This window comes from Oncorhynchus mykiss, chromosome 10, assembly GCF_057628025.1.
Source record: "Oncorhynchus mykiss isolate SJ-2025 chromosome 10, ASM5762802v1, whole genome shotgun sequence".
In the NCBI taxonomy this organism is placed as follows: Eukaryota; Metazoa; Chordata; class Actinopteri; order Salmoniformes; family Salmonidae; genus Oncorhynchus; species Oncorhynchus mykiss.
Genome location: NC_143031.1, coordinates 26,925,989 through 26,948,626, shown reverse-complemented (window position 1 = coordinate 26,948,626; position 22,638 = coordinate 26,925,989). Strand labels below are relative to the sequence as shown.

At 40.7% G+C, this 22,638-nt stretch overlaps 2 protein-coding genes across 2 annotated transcripts; both read left to right on the top strand.

Moving 5' to 3' along the window:
• The first annotated feature begins 1,999 nt into the window (after window positions 1–1,999).
• Window positions 2,000–11,173, top strand: LOC110533564 (uroplakin-3b). The gene is given in 7 exon segments (XM_021617903.3): window positions 2,000–2,211; window positions 3,657–3,824; window positions 4,028–4,262; window positions 4,448–4,530; window positions 4,731–4,860; window positions 7,474–7,513; window positions 7,515–11,173. Coding segments are annotated over 7 exon segments (804 nt in total). The 5' UTR covers window positions 2,000–2,141; the 3' UTR covers window positions 7,593–11,173.
• A 412-nt stretch (window positions 11,174–11,585) lies between these two features.
• Window positions 11,586–18,625, top strand: psmg1 (proteasome (prosome, macropain) assembly chaperone 1). The gene is made up of 7 exons (XM_021617902.3): window positions 11,586–11,897; window positions 12,172–12,281; window positions 12,887–13,044; window positions 16,502–16,564; window positions 16,709–16,907; window positions 17,262–17,392; window positions 17,863–18,625. Exons 1-7 carry the CDS (start codon window positions 11,779–11,781, stop codon window positions 17,938–17,940), a joined length of 858 nt encoding a protein of 285 aa, XP_021473577.2. The 5' UTR covers window positions 11,586–11,778; the 3' UTR covers window positions 17,941–18,625.
• Window positions 18,626–22,638: the final 4,013 nt, after the last annotated feature.

Sequence of the window (22,638 nt, the reverse complement as noted above, 5' to 3'; positions counted from 1 at the left end):
TCATTGTGCATGTATGCCACTCACAGCTTGAAGGATTCGTCCCCCTATGTAAACCCTGCTTATGAGGATGAGCCACAGAGAACCACAGCCTCTCATGTCCAAAATTCCACTAACCCAATTAGGCTCAAGAGCTACACTGACTATGATTTGCCAAAACCAGCCACAGAATCGTAGTGAGGGTTTGAAAGAGGAAAATGTTGCATTTAGTGGTCCATTCATGATCAATATGTTTATGATATCACGGCTGGGGGAGAATGCAAATTAATGACTAGTTTGATGGCTATTTAGAGGTCTACTTTTGTTGTTTCATTAAAAATAACTTGAGTTGAGCCATGTTTAAAGTACAATGCTAAAAGTCACATATTATAGGCTACATGTATTTGGAGGCAATGATTGGGTGCACCAAGTGAATCAAGCTTATTTAACCTCATATTAGTTGTATTTTTTTATTTTTACAATAATTAAAATAGAAAGAGAAGAACATAATAATAACAACCCAATCTCATGTCCCCTATATGGCGTCATCATTACTGTGTAATGTGTAAACACACCTGGTGTGTTCAGATTTGCAGCATTAATGTACAGTAAGCCCCCTAGCCCTTTCGGGGCCGTAAGCAAAATGTTGTTCCCCATAGGAGAACCCTTTGAAAAACAATTTTTGGTTCCAGGTAGAACCCTTTTGGGTTCCATGTAAAACCCTTTCCACGGAGGGTTCTACATGGAACACAAAAGGGTTATACCTAGGACCAAAAAGCGTTCTCCTATGGAGACAGCTGAAGAACCCTTTTTTTCTAAGTGTATACAAGTTTAGATAGCTGGCTAGACTAACCTACCAACTGAAAAAATGTTAGCTGATATGGGCTACTTGATTGACTGTCAGTGACTGACATAACAAGAGGGAAACTGCTGATGCACTAGAGGTCTTCTCTGGTCCAAAAAGTTGGTCCTGAATAGACCCAAGGACAATCAGACCCACACCCTTACTGACTCAATCAATAAAAAAGGGGGGGGGGACTCGGGCCCAAACAGAACAATCAGACCCAAACCCGAATGGACCCTAGGACAACCAGTCCTAGATCCCGTACCTTAACAAGTCCGGCTCTAGACCAGACCCGATTGGACCAAAGTGACAAAATTATGTTTTTCAGCCAAATTCTAACTTTCAATACTTTGTGACATCGGCTGATGTAAAAAGGGCTTGATAAATACATTTGATTGGTTGATTGATTGCTCTTCTGGTTAACAATATATATTTAAATGTTGGCTAGGCCTTCTATAACTCAATAAATTCACCTTATTAGCATAAAATAAATATGCTATAGGCTATGTAGAGCCATGGTCGGGTCCACTCGGGTCTATCAGCTGTAGTTACATAGACCCAAGACCCGATGACAATCAAACAGGACCTGATTCAGACAGAGGGACTAATTCTGGAACTGGACCCGCTCGGGTCTCAGGCATTCTGGTTCAGGTAGACCTTTATGATGCAGAAACACATTTTGAAACATCACCTTGTGTATTCTACTATTCTAACTCTCAACACTACTAAGTTTTGTATATATTTTTGGTGGCGGGACCCAAATTGGCCGCCTATATCGCTTATGCATAGGTCTGGCCCTGAGTAAAAGTATGGAAGTATATTTTGTAGGAATTTATTAATCTTATATTATGATTGGAGGCTTACGATTTTGTGGTTATAATTTAGCAAATTTAATTATACTTTTAAAGTTTTGTCCTTGACAAACGTTTGATAGCGTTTCTCTGGGAACTCCCACAGACTGCTAATGTAACACCTACAGTTTTAGGGTACTGTACATACTTATACTCATACTGGCATTTATTTATTTTGTAGGAATGTATTAATCTTATATTATGATTGGAGGCTTACGATTTAGTGGTTATAATTTAGCTAATTTAATTATACTTTTAAAGTTTTGTCCTTGACAAACGTTTGATAGCGTTTCCCTGGGAACTGTGAACTCCCACAGACTACTAACGTAACACCTACAGTTTTAGTTCACCTGCACACACCACAGAGAAAGCACGGTAACTTACTGGAAAATCTATTTTGTCGAGCGAAATACTAATAGTAGAAACATCGGGGGCACATTTTTGACAGTATCAACCCCAAAATATCTGCGATGTCTTGGACGTACATGTTATCATATACATCTATCTTAAGTGCATTTATGTTCGGAGTCCGACCGCAAAGTAAGTGTTACAGCCAGGCCTATATGTTTCGGGGGAGGTAGTGATAACTTGGACAATGTTTGTTAATCTTTTAAATATTTTAATGTGCCACAATGTTTTGAATAGACCTAATACTTTATTTTATTCTAACCGCCCTTCACGTACATACAGGCTATCATGTTGAAAGAATGCTCTTAATTTAGTTTTTATTATATTTAAGTTATTGAAAATAGGCTATCACTTATAAAGATCAAAGTGTTACAAGACCCAAATCAATGTTTGATGATCGTAAACAGAATACTTAACAATACTTTATAGCTTTATGCAGCCACACTGGTTAACGTTTTTTATTAGCAGATTGAATGATTCGATTTGGTCTTATCAATATCAATTGATAAGCTAAAATTGATAAATGCAGTTGATGTAGAATAGGTCATAGAATCGTTTTTAGAAAGGTTTTACTCCATAAATTATGCTTTTGGGCAACATTAAAAGAGCACGAACAGGTGAAAGATGGTTACTTGAATATAAGTGTTTGTTTTTAGTTGGATGTGAAATGTGTCCTTATTCCAAACATGCCCTTCAATATTTTTCGAAAGGAAAAATTCCTCTTGGATGATAAATAATAGGATAGACTGGTTTTTCAGGAAAATGGACATGGTGCTTTCTCCTGCTCAGGGTGCTTACCCCCACATGTTTTACTGTTCAACCTTAAGAGATGTTTGCAGTGCAAATGTTGTCTGTATACACCATGGCCTAGCTCCTCATTGAGCCACTACATGTGTGTGGGATTTTCACTATCCAAAACAAGAAATTCGATTTCTATGCACTTTTACTGCAGCATCAGAGATCAGTACAGCTAGTTATGATATTAATAGTTACTGTAGTGAATACAATTATCCATCTGAAAGTAATGACAATCTGAGAAAGCATAATTAGGCCTTTCTACAGAAATTATCATTTGAGCATGTATTGTCCTCCCATTGTCTGAGACTAGGGACAGATTAAATAATTTTGTAACATGACAAGACTGGGAGGAAAAACAAGAGCCATGTTTCTTGTGCTCTCCCACAGATAGCATCCAAACCCTGGTAGATTGGTAGTGAGTGGTGTACATCTGTATAAATGTCTTGCATCAGGATCAGACAGCAAAATCAAGAGTATGTTTCTCAGAATGTAGAATCTAGTCCACTCGCTAGATAATGAGCAAATAAACACCCCTTCCTCTTAAGGGCTGTTTATCATCTTCCATGGGAGGGTATTAGGGAAAGAGGCCATTAGATAAACTACTCACAAACTGATATCTTCTCCGGAAATGTTTCTGATCTTACTTCTAAGACAGCAGTGTGGCCCAGCTTTGAGAAAAATAGTTTGATACAGAGCCATACTGTGAGGTTTCATGTGGCTCTGGTTTAAAATGTACAGCATAAAAAGTAGTAAATAGTTTTTCTGTTCTGTTTGTGTAGTTGTGTCTCTGGATCATATTCCTGAGATTCTCCCCTACGAGGCGAGCGGCAGGGTAACCAGCACTACCATTGTGCTGGGCCAGCCTCTGTGCTACTTCAACACACTGACCCAGCTCAAATGCAGTCAAAGCACCTGTCAAGTATGGGCTGCCATCGCCTCTGGACCAGGTAGGTCTCAACTGGATGTGGCAAAGTATTTAAAGACATCGAGGGACCGTATCTTAACTTTGATACAATCATTAATAATGATTCATCCATCAGATTACAATTCTAGTGCAGCTAAATCAAAATCAAATCAAATACTAGATAGATGTACGATTGTCCAGCCCATTGATCATTTTGTCTTTTCTCATGGCCCTTTTGCACATCAGGCATCAACAACTTTGACATTGACAAGCTGGTAGCAGTACAGATCGTCAGTGCCTCTCCATACCCTATTGCCTTCAGCAGCCAGACTAATAGAATGTACTTTGTCACCAAATTGGGTCGCCCTAAGGACTTCCCCTGTGGCCAGCTGCCTGGCATCAAGTACTTCAGAGTAGGTGCGGAGGGCAACTGCACCAACACCAACTGCAATGGGATCCTACCTCCGGGTTCCACTGTCAGGTATCAATACCATAGCAATATACATCAAGGATGCTTTTGTCATTGACAGTCTTGAAAGCAACTGACTTTTAACAGCTAGGAATGTCTAAATCCCAACTAATTGAAAAGTATAATTGATGGATTTGTTGTGGTCTTTTTAAGGTCAGTCCTGGTCATGTGTAAATGTGTATTTTCTTATTTTTCAGGGTGAAGTACATCCTCATTGATCCAGTCTCCAGAGGAGTGGTCTCAGAGTCTAAATGGTCATATCCCATTTCTCTAACATCAAGTAAGATAAAGCCACTAAAATAAATTATGAACATTATTATTACACAGATATAGCCTATAATCAGCACAAGATGTTTAACGGTTGTTCCACTTGGGGGAGCTAATAGACCTGGCCTGAATTGAAAATGGTTTATTGTGTTCCCTCTTAAAGGGCAATTTTACTCAGAGGTTTCAAAAAAAAAGTATTCTCTGTCTGTGCAGCGAGGTCCTGGTCCTCCATAGATGAGTGGATAGGGAAGCACTCTGGGGGAATGGTGGTCATCACAGTGATCTCTTCCTGTCTGCTGGCTGTCCTGCTACTGCTGCTGGGAGCTGTGCTTCTACTGGACAGGTGAGGCACACACATATTTGACATTTTAGTCATTTAGCAGATGCTCTGATCGAGAGCGACTTAAAATTCATGCCATACAATACCATATCCAGAGTTTACCCTGGGATGTTTTTCAGCAGCGGGGGCAAAGCTAGTAGGGGGATATTTGTTTTTGTAGAATGACTGTGAGAAGGTCACTTCTGGTGACTTTTTGCAAAGGACATTCTATTCCAAAATGCATGAAAATGTAATTATGTTGAACCAATCTGAAATATAATTTACCCTTTAAAAGCATTATAACCTGTAGCCCAATTGATGCAGCATATAGGTTTTAAATAATTAGGCTGCAGCATAGGGTTGCCTATCTGCATTTACCTAATTGAAAACCCCCAAAGGACTCTGAATGCATCAAAAGCTTTTAAAATGGTTTTAATTGCCGCTGCTCACTCTGTTTGCTACATATATACATTGTAACTTGTCACTCTGAACTTAAAAGCGTGTCTCGGTGTGTGTGTGTGTGTGTGTGTGTGTGTGTGTGTGTGTGTGTGTGTGTGTGTACGTAGTACATACATACATACCTACATACATACATACAGTTGAAGTTGGAAGTTTACATACACTTAGGTTGGAGTCATTAAAACTTGTTTTTCAACCACTCCTTCTTATTAACAAAATATAGTTTTGGCAAGTCGGTTAGGACATCTACTTTGTGCATGACACAAGTAATTTTTCCAACAATTGTTTACAGACAGATTATTTCACATATAAGTTACTGTATCACAATTCTAGTGGGTCAGACATTTACATACACTAAGTTGACTGTGCTTTTAAACAGCTTGGAAAATTCCAGAAAATTATTTAATTGCTTTAGAAGCTTCTGATTTCTAGGCCTACCTTCAAACTCAGTGCCTATTTGCTTGACAAACAAGGGTTTTTCTTTACTTTTACTATTTTTTACATTGTAGAATAAAAGTGAAGACATCAAAAAATATGAAATTAACACATGGAATCATGTAGTAACCAAAAAAGTGTTAAACAAATCAAAATACATTTTACAGTCTTCAAAGTAGTCACCGTTTGCCTTGATGACAGCTTTGCACACTATTGTTATTCTATCAACCAGCTTCATGGGGAATGCTTTTCAGACAATCTTGAAGGAGTTCCCACATATGCTGAGCAATTGTTGGCTGCTTTTCCTTCACTCTGTGGTCCAACTCATCCCAAACCATCTCAACTGGGTTCAGGTCGGGTGATTGTGGAAGACGTCATCTGATGCTGCACTCCATCACTCTCCTTCTCAGTGACATAGCCCTTACACAGCCTCTAGGTGTGTTTTGGGTCATTGTCCTGTTGAAAAACAAATGATAGTCCCACTAAGCGCAAACCAGATGGGATGGCATATTGCTGCAGAATGCTGTGGTAGCCATGCTGGTTAAAAGTGTGCCTTGAATTGACACTGACAGTGTCACCAGCAAAGCACCATCACACCTCCTCTTTCATGCTTCACATGCGGAGGTCATCCGTTCACCTACTCTGCATCTCACAAAGACACGGCGGTTGGAACCAAAAATCTCAAATTTGGACTCATCAGACCGAAGGACAGATTTCCACTGGTCTAATGTCCATTGCTCGTGTCTCTTGGCACAATCAAGTCTCTTCTTATTATTGGTGTCCTTTAGAAGGCCTGATTCAATCAGTCTCCTCTGAACAGTTGATGTTGAGATGTGTCTCTTACTTGAACTCTGTGAGGCATTTATTTGGGCTGTAATTTCTGAGGCTGGTAACTCTAATGAACATATCCTCTGCAGTGGAGGTAACTCTGTGTCTTCCTTTCCTGTGGCGGTCCTCATAGCGCTTGATCGTTTCTTCAAGTGCAGTCACAAAAACCTTCAAAGTTCTTGAAATGTTCCGCATTGACTTACCTTCATGTCTTAAAGTAATGATGGACTGTCGTTTCTCTTTGCTTATTTTAGCTGTTCTTGCCATAATATGGACTTCTGTATACTACCCCTACCTTGTCACAACACAACTGATTGGCTCAAACGCAGTAAGGAGGAAAGAAATTCCACAAATTAACATTTAACAAACCACACCTGTTAATTGAAATGCATTTCAGGTGACTACCTCATGAAGCTGGTTGATGCTGGTGCAAAGCTTTCATCAAGGCAAAGAGTGGCAACTTTGAAGAATCTTAGATATAAAATATATTTTGATTTGTTTAACACTTTTTTGGTTACTACATGATTCCATATGTGTTATTTCATAGATTTGATGTCTTCACTATTATTCTACAATGTAGAAAATAGTAAAAAATAAAGAAAAACCCTGTAATGAGTAGGTGTGCCAAACTTTTGAATGGTAATGTATATAATGTATATATTGATATTAGATTTTGGGGAGTGGCGTCAACATGCTAAATGAATACAATACAGATACAGTGCTATACCATAGTAGCACATATCCTAGGAAATAGAATCTTCACCCTACCTTGCTCAACACAAAAAATACTTCAAGGCACTGGCAGCATTGGGGTTAGAAATGACAAAAATGATGTACTGACCTGAGAATGTGGTTGCATATAAACATGTCAGCCTTACGAGAAACGTTGTGCTTCCTGCCTTTCCCTTAACACAGTTTGGGATCATTCCGTGGAGGCCATGACATCACCACTGGACCTGGGATACTGGGACAATACTCATACTAACTTCCTCCACTCTCAGACCAGTACAGCACTCCTCAAGACATTTCTGTGATCATTGATGTGGATACTTCACTGTGCATCTAGCAGAGACCTAGAATGGAAAGATGCATATGGTTAAACCTTATGTTAATGTTCTGATGCCATTTCTACATGAACATTGCCTTGCAAAAGTTTTCAGACCCCTTGGATTTCTTCACATAATTTTTGTGTTACAAAGTGGGATTAAAATAGATGTAATTGTCATTTTTTAACAATCTACACAAAATACTCTGTCAAAGTCGAAGAAAAATGCAAACATTTCTTAAAGATTATTAATCAAATGTAGATAGACGTTGCATCAGTATTTACCTCCCTGAGTCCATACACATTAGAAACACATTTGACAGCGATAACAGCTGTGAGTCTTCTTGGATAAGTCTCTAAGAGCTTTGCACACCTGGAATGTGCAATATTTGCATATTATTATTTTCAAAATTCTTCAAGCTCTGTCAGAATAGTGGCTAAACAGCAATTTTCTTTCCATAGTATTTCAAGCAGATCTAAGTCAAAACTGTAACTTGGCCACTTAGGAATATTCACTGACTTCTTAGTAAGCAACTCCAATGTAGATTTGGCTTTGTGTTGTAGTTTATTGTCCTGCTGAAAGGTGAAATCCTCTCACAGCTTAACTCCATCCCGTTTAATTTTATCCTGAAAAACTCCCCAATATTTGCCGATGCAACCACCACCATGCTTGAAAATAAGGAGGCAGTTACTCAGTGATGTGTTGCATTTAGGCCAGAAAGTGTATTCCTTTACCAGGTTAATGTCCTTGTCCCATCGTGCTCTAGCGACTCCTGTGGCGGGCTTTGCGCATGCACGCTGACACGGCTAGCAGTTGGACGGTGTTTCCTCCGACACATTGGGGCGACTGGCTTCCGGGTTAAGCGAGCAGTGTGTCAAGAAGCAGTGCGGCTTGGCAGGGTCGTGCTTCGGGAGGACGCATGGCTCTCGACCTTCACCTCTCCCGAGTCCATACGGGAGTTGCAGCAATGGGACAAGACTGTATCTACCAATTTTGGGGTAAAATAAATTAAATAATAATATCGGTCTGATCTAAGGGTAAGCTTGTCACCCACAGTAAGCACATGGATTTTATATTATCTAATCTACATATAAGACAGATGGGTTCCAGCAGAGCTATAATGCCTATTGAAAGTCTACACGCTCCTTGCACAGTTGTCACATTTCGCGGCCTTGATAAAATATATATAGAAACTTTTCCTAATTAATTAAAAATTGTAGGTGAAGTCGGAGTTCATCATGTGGGAGCTCAGAAATGATAGACTAGTTTACCACTAGTAATTACGAGTTAGAGGGGTGTTCAAGTGGATTTTTCCCAGTCGTATGCTCGTATTTAAGAATTGACTAGACATTATGAATACAGCATAAATATCCTCTGGAACCCTCTTCCCAATAGGTAAAGGTCCGAAACTTCTGTGCATGTGTGAGATTCTCTACTTTACGCACAGATTTGAATAAGATTCTACCTACTTTGCACTACTGTTGGGGCAACATACAGTATATCATAAATGTTTTGTTGTTGTGTATTTTACCCCCTTTTTTCTCCCCAATTTCGTGATATCCAATTGCCTCAAGCACAGCGATGCAGTGCCTTAGAAGGCTGCGCCTCTCGGGTGGCATTCCATTGTTTTTGTCAAAATTGCTCAAGCTCATTGGTTGGGAATAATTGATGTACAGAAATATTCAAAACTTGTCTCTGATTTTCAAGCAGATTTAAATCAGGACTGAGTCTGGACCACTCAGGAACACTCAACAGCACTTGGAAAACCATTCGGGTGTGTCTTTGGCATTAAAATGTGTATTGTCTCGCTGAAAAATAAAACTCCACCCAAGGGTATATTCAGAAGTCTGAGGCAGGTTTTCCTCTAACTTTTTACTTGGGTTTTGCTTCTTTCATATTTCTTTTGATCCTAACAAACTCCCTTGTCCCTGCTGGTGACACGCATACCAATAACATGATGCTGCTATCACAATAATTGAAAATACAGAGTATCAACAACATTACATTCACTCCACATTACTGGACTGTATGAAAATATGTGAAAAGATGGAAGTTTGTGTTAAAAAAAATTACACTCCAAATAATCTATTCTGTTTGCAACAAGGCTGTTAAGTAATACTAAAAGAAAACATGGAGGAAGTGAACATTTAGGTCTAAATTAAAAACTTCAGATGTGATGGGTTAAATCCAATACAACACAGAGTGAAACCTGTAATTTCAAGTATTGTGGTGGTATGCTTGCCACCGGCAGGGACTGGGGAGTTGTCTGAATATCTAACCCTGGGATAGAGCGGGACAATTACACACATTTTTCTGCCAAAAACAGACCAGAATGGCTTTCCAAGTTGTGTTGCTTAGTGCTCCAGTCTCAGTCCTGAATTAAATTTGCTTGAAAATCACAGACAATGTTTGAATATTGCTGTCCATCAATGATTCCTAACCAAATTCAGCCTACTGAGCTTGAGCAATGTTGACAAAACCAATCGATATACAGTATTTTTTACTCTAAAAGTTGTGTAAAGTTGTTAGACTCTTATTCAAAATGATTCACAGCTGTAATGGCTGCCTGAGGTGCTTCCACCATCACAAAATATTAATGATTGGGTGTGAGAACATACACAATCAAGACATCATAGTTAATAATAATAATAATAATAATAATAATAATAGGAAAATGCTCTATAATTTTCTTTCACTTTGAAAATGTCAAGTAGGCTGTGTAGATCGGTAGCAAAAGCTTTACCCGTTTTAGATCCCGTTTTAGATTTAAATTAAGGCAGCAAAATGTGACTGCAAGAGGTGTAGACTTTCCCTAGCGACTGTATATTTTGTTACACTCCAGCACGATAGGCGGTGATAGAGGTGCCTGTCGCGTTGAACTCAAGGGAAAAACTGAGAAAAAGAAAACGAAGGAAGTACACACGAGGAATCGCGTGTTTTCTCCTCCATTGATGCCAATTTAGCAATTTTGATGCTATATTTAGCAACTTTTCAGACTACCCTGACAACTTTTTTTCAAAGAGCACCTAGCAACAAATTTAGCTACTTTTAAAAATGTATTTGGAACTTTTAGCAACTTTTGAAAAGTGACTCAAACGCTAAAATGCATTTTCCCTCTAAATGATACAAAAACGATTTTCTGTCACACTCAGTCACATCACACGTTCCTTTTTAAAATGTAAATGTTTTATTTATTTTTATTAACAACAAATCAATACATAAAGCACATGAGGTAACACAAGCATACATAGATTACAAACAATGGACATTCGAGTTTGTGGGGACAATATGCACAAGCATTTCGCTACACTCGCATTAACATCTGCTAACCATGTGTATGTGACAAATAAAATTTGATTTGAATATCACATTACAATTACACAAGGACCTTAAGGGACATGCATATACTTACAATTCTAACAGCTTTTTTGTTAGTAGAGCATTTAACCGTCTTAAAATACAGTTCAATGTCTTTTTGTAGGACACGAAAATGTAGTTTTCTGTTTGTAAAGTTACATTTGTGTATATGAAATTTGGCCAAAATAATAATGAAATGAATTACATAAAAATGTTTCAGCTCATTTCTATTGTATGTAAAGAATCCAAACAGTACATCTGCCCACAATAGTGTAAAATCTTCATAAATGTGTTCAATTATAAACCTACTGATGTCTTGCCAGTTTTCTTACATGCATATAATGCCAAAAAAGATGCAACACTGTTTCTGAGTGGTCATTACAAAAGGAGCAATTTGAGTTGATGTTTTCCTTAAACTTCTTCATATAGTGGTTGGCAGGATAATATTTATGAATAATTTTAAAGGAAACTTCCTTAATTTTGTTAACAAGTAGGTATGTGTGTGGCAACATCCAAACTTTTTTCAGTCAATTTGAGTAACGTTATTGTATATTCCACCCAATGATCACAACGTAATTTAGCAACTTTTAGCAACAAATCGACCTGCCTCTAGCAACTTCCCCTGAAAATCAGTTGGCAACACTGCTCTCCTCGCCTCTTTCTCAAAACCCATTGGATGAGAAAACCAGCTGGTCCAGACCTTCTGACCTGCTCCTCCAATGGGCTTTGAGAAGGAGCAGAGAGGACGCGAGGAGAGACAATTGAGATTCTCCCATTTTTTTGTCAGCACGGTCATCTAGCTAGCTACAGTCATACAATGGCAACGTTTTTCGGAGAGGTTTTATCTGTTTACTCGCGTGCAGTCGAAGAAGACGACGATGATCTGGATGATGAAAACGAAGATGAGCGAATTCACAGAGAGATAGAAGAAAAGAGGTAGCTAAGCTAGCTAACGACTCACAAAGCTAGCTAACGACTCACAAACTGCACGCTATTGAGCTTTCAGTTTCACTTGGCAACTAGTTAGCGAAGGCATTGAAATGGTTCGCGTTTGTAGCTTATGCAGTAGATGGTTCTTTTGAAATATCCATCGCTTGTCAAAATAACATGTCCTCTGTTCTCAACTGTACACAACTCCTTTTATTTCAATACGTTAGTACACGGTGACTAAGTGTAAAGTTTTTGACTGACTGGTGTTCTGGTTCAACAGGGAGGTCCATATTGTGTGGTGCCCTGAAGTCGCACAATCACTTGAGGACTCTGGCAGCAACAAATTGCAATGCTCAGACCTCATCATTGCCGTGGGCACTAATGCTGCAGGTAAGCTCTCGAGTGGCGCAGCGGACAAAAGCACTGCATCTCGGTGCTAGAGGCGTCACTACAGACCATGTTTCGATTCCAAGCTGTATCACAACTGGTCGTGATTGGGAGACCCGTAGGGCGGCGCACAATTTGCCCAGAGTCGTCCGGGTTAGGCCGTCATTGTAAATAAGAATTTGTTCTTAACTGACTTGCCTAGTTAAATAAAAGCTCACCTGTGACGACTGGGGTGTATCCATTAGTCGGATTCCGTTGTAAAACGTTTTACAACAAACAGTTTACTCAATGCTCTTCAAAATGTGAAAAGCTGTTGAGTCCTGTTTTGTTCTTAAACGGAAGTTGTAGTTCAGTCACCTCTCAAAAAAAAAGTGACTGGCGGAAGGAACCCTATGGATTTCACTTTGGAGTATGGAAGATTTTGTAATTTATAGATGTGCAGCTTGTGCCACGCGTTCTGCAGACTATTGGGATGGACATGGCAAAGCATGAAAACCATACTTTTAAAATTAACTACAACTTCCGTTGCAACAGAATCTGACTAATGAATACACTCCTGGTCTAACTCTTTCTCTCAAGGAATGAAAATTCTCTCCTATTGTTTTCAGGATTTCTGTCTGCATATGTGTTGAACACTGAAAGCTGGGATGCAGTGGGCCATGTGTCACTATGGAATGAGAGGAGTAGGGGCTCCAGTAGACAGAGCATTGCCCCACTGCCTGGAGAGCCAGCCTGTCTCTTCTACCGACACAGGGACAACCCAGCAGTGAGTGGCTGATCAAACACAATGCACACCAACAATTGTACATAGGATACACTTAAAGGTCTAAGCCTTGTCCAAACCACAACGGCCCATCGTTCAGAAGCCTGTGTTTGGACACTAGTCTGTTGCAGCATTAATCCATCTGCTCAGTGCCAAGCAGAGAGGCATATGGTCCTGTTCGTTGGTATGACTCAACCAGGGATCGATCTTCCAATTTCAGGATGGACACTAACCACAAGGCCACTGAGTTGGTATACAAATTAAACTGAGACGCAGTGATGTGACGTTGCAACGAGCAGTAGGATGAACCGCAAATATTGCAGATAAGCGCTATGTCAGACGTTGCACTTTCCAAAAATAAAGACACGTGCGCTTCACACTGCTGCAATATTATAGCTGCGGGATAAAAACAGAAGTTAAGCCTTGCGCTTCACCTTCATAAATGTTTCTGGATTGCTGACTACCTTTAAAGGTGTGTTCCAGCAATCTTTTCATTGCTACTGTAGTCAGTGACTCAGCGATTATAGCAGATTCTGTAAAGCAGTGGTCACCAACCTTTCATGAGCTGAGATCACTTTGTCAAAATGCAGGCTGTGATAAAAAAAAATTATGACTTCATCCTAAGCCTATGCAACATTAACCTATCATAATCAGTTCTGTAGCAGTGAGGTTTGTGCATAGGCTATAAGCTCAATATATTCTCAATGCATGTAGACTATTCTTGAATTGCCCTGCCAAAGTCGTGCTTCTCAGACCGTTTAAAAATATATATATTTCAAAACCTGAGATATGATCCCACTGGTAATAGATCATTTGTAGCATAACTAATTGAAATTGTTTATTTTACTGGACTGATGGTGCCTGCCTCTGATGGTCAGTCTCAGCAGAGGGTGGGTTTTGTGAGGCTACCTCTGATGGTTTTCTGACTCATGCACCAATTCATGTTACTCGTATGATCAGAGAACGTGAAATAGGCTACTCCTCGATATTAGAAAGGCAAGCCGCTAATAGCGACGCAAGTCTCTATACATTTTGTAGTGCGAGTGGATCAAATACAATGTTATTCGTCACATGCGCCAAATGCAACAGGTGTAGACCTTACAGTGAAATGCTTACTTACAAGCCCTTAACCAACAATGCAGTTTTAAGAAAAAATACCTCTGTAGTGGCTTGCGGTCGGAGGCCGAGCAGTTGCCATACCAGGCAGTGATGCAACCAGTCAGGATGCTCTCGATGGTGCAGCTGTAGAACCATTTGATGACCCATGCCAAATCTTTTCAGTCTCTTTAGGGGGAATATGTTTTGTCGTGCCCTCTTCACGACTGTCTTTGGTGTGCCTGGACCATGTTAGTTTGTTGGTGAGGTGGACACCAAGGAACTTGACGTTCTCAACCTGCTCCACTACAGCCCTGTCGATGAAAATGGGGGAGTGCTCGGCCCACTTTTTCCTGTAGTCCACCATCTCCTTTGTCTTGATCACGTTGAGGGAGAGGTTGTTGTTCTGGCACCACACGGCCAGGTCTCTGACCTCCTCCCTATAGGTTGTCTCGTCGTTGTCGGTGATCAGCAAACTTAATGATGGTGTTGGAGTGGTGCTTGGTCATGCAGTCATGAGTGAACAGGGAGTATAGGAGGGGAGTGAGCACGCACCCATGAGTGGCCCCCGTGTTCAGGATCGGCATGGCGGCTGTGTTGTTACCTACCCTTACCACCTGGTGCGGCCCGTCAGGAAGTCCAGGATCCAGGTGCAGTGGGGGGTGTTTAGTCCCAGGATCCTTAGCTTAGTGATGAGCTTTGAGGGCACTATGGTGTTGAACACTGAGCTGTAGTCAATGAAGAGCATTCTCACATAGGTCTTCCTTTTGTCTAGGGGTGAAAGGGCAGTGTGGAGTGCAATGGAGATTGTATCATCTGTGGATCTGTTGGGGCGGTATGCAAATTGGAGTGGATGTAGGGTTTCTGGCATAATGGTGTTGATGTAAACCATGACCAGCCTTTCAAAGCACTTCATGGCTACAGACGTGACTGCTACGGGTCAGTAGTCATTTAGGCAGGATACCTTAGTGTTCTTGGACACAGGGACTATGGCGGTCAGCTTGAAACATGTTGGTATTACAGACTCAGACAGGAAGAGGTTGAAAATGTCAGTGAAGACACTTGCAAGCTGGTCAGTGCATGCTATGAGTAAGCATGATCAGACAGTTGTCCGGAACAGCTCATGCTCTCATGCATACTTCAGTGTTACTTGCCTCAGCGAGCATAGAACTAAATTAGCTCGTCTGGTATTCTCGTGTCACTGGGCAGCTTTCGGCAGTGCTTCCCTTTGTAGTCTGTAATAGTTTGCAAGCCCTGCCACATCCGATGAGCGTCGGAGCCGGTTTAGTACGATTCGATCTTAGTCCTGTGTTGACGCTTTGCCTGTTTGATGGTTCGTCAGAGGGCATAGCGGGATTTCTTATAAGCTTCTGGGTTAGAGTCCCACTCCTTGAAACCGGCAGCTCTACCCTTTAGCTCAGTGCGAATGTTGCCTGTAATCTATGGCTTCTGGTTGAGGTATATACGTACAGTCACTGTGGGGACGACGTCATCAATGGCCTTATTGAAGAAGCCAGTGTCTGATGTGGTGTACTCCTCAATGCATCGGAAGAATCCCGGAACATTTTCCAGTCCGTGCTAGCAAAACAGTCCTGTAGCTTAGCATCTGCTTCATCTGACCACTTTCTTATTGACCGAGTCACTGGTGCTTCACTGGGAGGTTTCTTTTATGGCTTGTAAATGTGACAGTGCTGAATAAAACAGCAGCTCTTTGCTGTATTTTCTGACAGGTTCTAGTCATGATTGATAATGTTTTGAAATCTCACACTTGAGTCAACTATCAGCTTCGCTGTGGGCTTGTGGAAACTCCAGACACGGTGATCTGTGCTATCTGATTGGCCAGTGGTAGACCTATGGGTGTACTTAATTTGCTCCCCGGGCGAGTAGAGTTTGTACCGTCAGACACATGAAATGGTTCAAATGGGAACACTACGATACCTGGTGTGAAGGGCAGTTGAATCAAGTGCACCTACCACAAACAGTGCAAAACTAATTTTAAAAAAAAGAGTAACTTGAGGCTTTATCGTTGGGCTTCTTTTTTTTTTAATGCCAGCTGTACAGTGTTAACTCTGGCACATTGGTGCTACTGGCTTCCGGGTTAAGCGAGCAGTGTCAAGCAGTGCGGGTTGTGTTTTGGAGGGCGCATGGCTCTCAACCATTGCCCCTCCTGAGTCTCTATGGGGGTTGCAGCTATTGGACAAGACTGTAACAACCAATTGGATATCCTAAAAGTGGGGAGAAAAAGGGGTAAAAAGTGTTTTAAAAAACAAGGAAAGCCTTGGAGGAAGGGAAAAACTAGGAAAGCCTTGCGATCGACTGGTTGATGACGACTGCTTTAAAGTATATTCTTGTGTTGCTTTTGAAGGTCCTGGTCTGCCAAAGCACTTGTTACATTGCGGAGGACCAACTGTTTCAATGGACAGAAAAGGTAATGCTCTTGTGATTTTATAGATGCCATAGAGGTTCAGGTTGCCCACTGCTTGATATGACTATAAGTAGATGTGACTGTAAAAGTACTGGTCAACAATGACTACGGCCTCTTATCTTTCTCCCTCCTTCCCTCTGGTTCTAGGTGTTTGGCTGCCTCCAGAAGAGAGGGCTCAGTGTGATGGTGCTGTCGGACAGCCCTGTGGCTGAGTACAAAACGCCAGACTACCTCTACGGTAGCGCTGTCCCTTTCCTACGCTCCCTCAAGAGCAGTGCCTCCAAGGGCCAGGCCCTCTGCCCTGCACTAGAGCAGCCAAACATCCTCACTGGACTGCCAGCTGCAGGTACCACCATACCGATGTCTTTGATTCCCTGGGTTGAAGTCTTCCATTTAATTCCACGTAATTAAATAATGGACTATTTTCAATTCATTAAATTGATCGACTTTGAAATGGAATTTGCCCCCAACCATGTTCAGGCATGTATTATTTGCGTAAAAGCACTTGCATTAACCAAACATGATTTCATTTGTCAAAGATTCTTGCCATATCATGCATATTAGCCAACTTGCTGAATTTGTCATTCTTTCTCCTTAGGACCTTTCTATGGATTACATTATAGTTATTTTTGGTTAATTTCTGCTTCCTTTTCACACAGAATAACCCAAATACTAAAACGGATCTCTATTCTTTCCTCAGTACTGAGCCACTGCCAAGTCCATCAGATTCCAGCTGTTCTGTACCAATGCTACACTGATGTCATCAGCCCAGACTCTATCACCATGGAAACCTTCAAACCTGCCCTGTTGTGTCTAAGCAAGTTGGTCAAGGTGAGCGAATACATTGTAGAGCAGGGAGGTGAACATTTTTGCGCTTTAAATTTGATTTCCTAAAATTCTGCCCATTTTGCCGTGGGGTGGAGAGAAGACTTTGCACTTTTATAAATCATTTCCTGCAGTTCTAGACATTTTGCCATAGGATAGAGGCAAATGTTAGCAGTTTTCAATATGACTGATGAACAATGGGGCCTATCCCAGTCAGTAATTCGACCATGCTTACTACAAGTCTAGCGGCCAGCTATCAAAACTAACTTACCGATCAAACAAATGTAGCTTACAACCACATTTCGAAATTGCAGCTTTTGTATTCTAACTCAACGTTAAGTTGCAACCCCGACTAAGTCATCCCAGTATCAATGTCCTAATGGTAGCTATTCATCACTGTTCAGGGTTCTCAAAAGCTTTGTCTTTTGCTGATCTCTCTTTCTCTCTCCCTCTCTCTCCCCACATTTTACCTCCAGTTGGAGCCTTGTCTGAGTGCTGACGTCCTCCGAAAGTTTGCCATAATCACTGAGGCTCAGAGTAATCTGTATACTTAAATGTAGAAGATGTATTTGTACTAAACAGGCTCTGTATTTGTCTTTTACCTAATGAACAGGTTCACTTTATTTTAACCAAATCTGTATTTTGGATGTATATGGCATTTTATAGAAGTGTCCAGACACTTTTTTGCAATTTCACTTGTTTTTGAGAAACTTACCCCACCAGCCATAGACTTCCTCATGCTCGTTCTGCAGTTGCAGGCACACGGATATAACATGAACAAAAGCTCAAAAAACACCCAAATATGTCCTTTTAAAAACAGCATTGCTCTCAGTATAACGATGCAGGTCTTTAGACGTCATTCCAAACTTTAAATTCTACTTTGTTGGACTCAAGCGATACTTCTCCGTGTAGGCCTTCTCTGGGCATTGCTCAAGACCTGCATTGCTATACTGAGAGCGTTACTGTTTCTAAAAAGATGTATTTGGATGTTTTTGGAGAGTTTGTTCATGTTTTATCTGTGACCCTGCAACTGCAGAACAAGCATGATGAAGTTTATCACCGGTGGGATAAGTTTGTCAAAACCAAGTGAAATAAAAAGTTTGGACACTTCCATAACGTTCCATTTACAAAAAAAGTTAACCTTTTCATTTAAACTGTAAAATAATATGTAAGTAATGTTTTAATTTGGAAGAAGTGAAGGGCACCTTCATTGAAAATAAAAAGGTGCAACACTCAGCATTTAAAAACTCTTTGTTTTATTTAAGCAAAGTTAAAAAGCTTGATGTTTCTGCCATCAACCTAGTTCTGAGGAAGGCCATTGATGGCTGAAAAATCAAGCATTTTTACTTAGGATGTTAAGTCTCCTATATGGGGTACTTTGCGTGGCTCTGGAGCACTTCCTTCTGACAGTTTGGTGTACGAGGCGCTGTTTGAATGTCATAGGGACCTGTGCCTCATAGTGCCCACTCTCGCTCAGTGGACCCGACATTTGCAAAGGGAGCGACATGTCACATTTTCTGCCCTATCCAGACAGAATCGATTTGCTCTTCCTCTGAGTAACTGATACATATATAAAAGGGGACAGTCTAGCGAATCCAGCAGTTGTGGTTTCATCTCTGTGATATTCTCAGCCGGATTTAGAGCTCTTAACAAGAAATAATACTAATTAATTTCTTAAAATTGAAACAAGACCACTTTTTCTTGGTCACAGATTGATGAAATCACGTTGTGCTTAAAGCTGAAGTAACGAGTCTGCACACATTTGAATTGTCTCTGTGCTGCTCAGTGGACATTTAGAAGAAAATTCTGTCAGTTATATGAAATAGTGCCAATATTGATTGTACTGTAACGAAGTATGATCATGTTTATTTTAAAGAAAGGTGCAATTTTATAGTAAGTCATTTATAATTTGATTGTTACTATATTTACAAAGCATCAGTCATTTCAAGCCCTATTTCTCCATTTTTGTTGGATTGAAAGAAAAAAAGTCAAGATTTTTTTTCCCATTTCATATTTTCATGTTTTTACTATGTACTTGAGCTTGTGTCCTCTAAAGTGAGTACAACTCAGCAATTTCAAACATTTTTTTCTCGGAAAGGTGAGTTCCAGACATTTCTAAAACTGTTGTTATTGTTTATGGCCGTCATGAAAAATTGTAACTTTTGGGTATGTCTATTTAGGCGGAAATCTACAGTTTGCCCTATCATTCAAGAGGTAAAAAGTACATTTTAATGTTGAGCGAGCGTTGTGCCTTTTTACTTTTTCAAGTAATGTTACATTTAAAATGTAAATGAACACCCTGAAATTCTGTATTTTCATTCATCTTAACACTTTGAAAATGAACTGGTATTATTATAACTTTTTAGATGCTCAAATATGCCTTAAAAGGTCAGACTGTACACTGACTATACAAAACATATTAAGAACACTTGCTCTTTCCATGACAGACTGACCCAGGTGAAAGCTATGATCTCTTATTGATGTCACTTTGTAAATTCGCATAAATCCGTGTAGATGAAAGTGAGAAGAGGTTAAAGAAGGATTTTTAAACCTTGAGACAATTGAAACATTGATTGTGTATATGTGCCATTCAGAGGGTGAATGGGCAAGACAAAAATATTTAAGTGCCTTTGAATGGGGTATGGTAGTTGGTGCCAGGCACACCGGTTTGTGTCAAGAACTGCACCGCTGCTGAGTTTTTCATGCTCAAAAGTTTCCCATGTCTTATCAAGAATGGTCCACCACCCAAATGACATCCAGCCAACTTGACACAACTGTGGGAAGCATTGGAGTCAGCATGGGCCAGCATGTCTGTGGAATACTTTCAATACCTTTGAGTCCATGCCCTGGCCAATTTAGGCTGTTCTGAATGTGAAAGGGGGTGCAACTCCATATTAGGAAGGTGTGCCTAATGTTTGGTACTGTATACTCCGTGTATATGGCCCTGTCCGGTCCCAGTCAGCCGAGCGCCATACAGTCCGTCCCCATAACAAGGTCTGTCTCCCAAATGGCACCCTATTCGCTGCATAGTGCAGAACCCTATGGGCCCTGGTCAAAAGTAGTGCACTATAAAGGAAATGGGGTGCCATTTGGGACTCCTCCCCGGTTACACTTGAGCCACTCGCACATCTAATCCATAAGTGGAATGACTGGTGATGAGAGGCTACTTTTTTGCTGTAATATTTTAGTTGTTTTCTGGCTTCTCTTTCCTTCCTGTATGTCGCTGTCATATGTAGCCTTGGCAGTGTGCTTATTTACCTTCAAAACCAGTCCATTCTCCTGGGAGGGTCTCTTCCTTATGCTCTGTCTTTGTATTTTTATAACCTATTTTTCTTTCTATCCCTCTTTCCCTTAAACCAACGAATTGTCTCCTATTCAGCATGTGAGACCTTCAATGACCACTTCAGTTTCTGGAAATCTACGTAGCAAATTTGGCACTTTTTTTCCCTCAACACAGTCGTGAGAGAGTAACAATCATTAAGTCTATGCTCAATGGTCAATCTTCTGTGTATGTTTATGAACAACATTTTCTAAATGAAGCACATTGATGATAAAGTGGTCTGGATCTTTGTCATGGAAGTCATGTGGTTCACATATACTTTAAAATGCATTCGGAAAGTATTCAGACCCCTTGACTTTTTCCACATTTTGTTACTTTACAGCTTTATTTTAAACTTGAATAAATACATTCTTTCCCTCATCAATCTATGCACAATACCCCATAATGACAAAGCGAAAATAGGTTTGTGGAAATTTTTGCTGATTTATTACAAATAAAAACATACCTTTATTTACATAAGTATTCAGACCCTTTGCTATGAGACTTGACATTGAGCTCAGGTGCATCCTGTTTCCATTGATCATCCTTGATGTTTCTACAACTTGATTGGAGTCCACCTGTGGTCAATTCAATTGATTGGACATGATTTGCAAAGGCACACGCCTATCTATGTAGGGTCCCACAGTTGACAGTGCATGTCAGAGCAAAAACCAAGCCATGAGGTTGAAGGAATTGTCTGTAGATCTCCGAGACAGGATTGTGTCTAGGCACAGATCTGGGGAAGGGTCCCGAAAAATTACTGCTGCATTGAAGGTCCCCAAGAACACAGTGGCCTCCATCATTCTTAAATGGAATAAGTTTGGAGCTACAAAGACTCTTGCTAGAGCTGGCCACCTGTACAAACTGCAATCGGGGGAGAAGGGCCTTGGTCAGGGAGGTGACCAAGAACTCGATGGTCAGTCTGACAGAGCTCCAGAGTAACTCTGGAGATGGGAGAACCTTCCAGAAGGACAACCATTTCTGCAGCACTCTACCAATCAGGCCTTTATGGTAGAGTGGCCAGATGGAAGCCAATCCCCAGTAAAAGGCACAGAACGGCCTGCTTGGAGTTTGCCAAAAGGCACCTAAAGGACTCTCAGACCATGAGAAACAAGATTCTCTGGTCTGATGAAACCAGGTTTGAACTCTTTGCCATGAATTCCAAACGTCCCGTCTGGAGGAAACCTGGCACCATCCCTATGGTGAAGCATGGTGGGGGCAGCATCATGCAGTGGGGATGTTTTTCAGTGGCAGGGACTGGGAGACTAGTCAGGATTGAGGGAAAGATGAACGGAGTAAGTACAGAGATCCCTTGATGAAAACCTGCTCAGGACCTCAGAGTGGGGCGGAGGTTCACCTTCCAACAGGACAACGACCCTAAGCACACAGCCAAGACAACACAAGAGTAGCTTTTGGGACCAGTCTCAATGTCCTTCTGGCCTAGCCAGAGCCCAGACTTGAACATCTCTGGAGAGACCTGAAAATAGCTGTGCAGCAATGCTGCTCATCTAATCTGACAGAGCTTGAGAGGATCTGCAGAGAAGAATGGGAGAAACTCCCCAAATACATGTGTACCAAGCTTGTACCTTACCCAATAAGACTTGAGGCTGTAATCGCTGCCAAAGGTGCTTCAACAAGTTAAAGGGTCTGATTACCTATGTAAATGTGATATTTCAGTTTTACATGTTTTATACATTTGCAAATAAACTGTTTTTGGCTTTGTCATTATGGGTTATTTGTGTAGATTTAGGGGAAACACGATTTAATCAATTTTAGAATAAGGCTGTAACATAACAAAATGTGGAAATAGTCAAGGGGTCTGAACTTTCTGAATGCACTATATATAAAAAGTATTTGGATACCCCTTCAAATGAGTGGATTTGGCTATTTCAGGCACACCCGTTGCTGACAGGTGTATAAAACCGAGCAAACC

What these genes read in the sequence shown, in the direction of transcription:
- psmg1 (XM_021617902.3), top strand. Translation starts at nt 11,779, where the DNA reads ATGGCAACGTTTTTCGGAGAGGTTTTATCTGTTTACTCGCGTGCAGTC. An exon ending in AGAGAGATAGAAGAAAAGAG is followed by an intron (nt 11,898 to 12,171) that starts GTAGCTAAGCTA and finishes CTGGTTCAACAG; the next exon opens with GGAGGTCCATATTGTGTGGT. An exon ending in GTCTAAGCAAGTTGGTCAAG is followed by an intron (nt 17,393 to 17,862) that starts GTGAGCGAATAC and finishes TTTTACCTCCAG; the next exon opens with TTGGAGCCTTGTCTGAGTGC.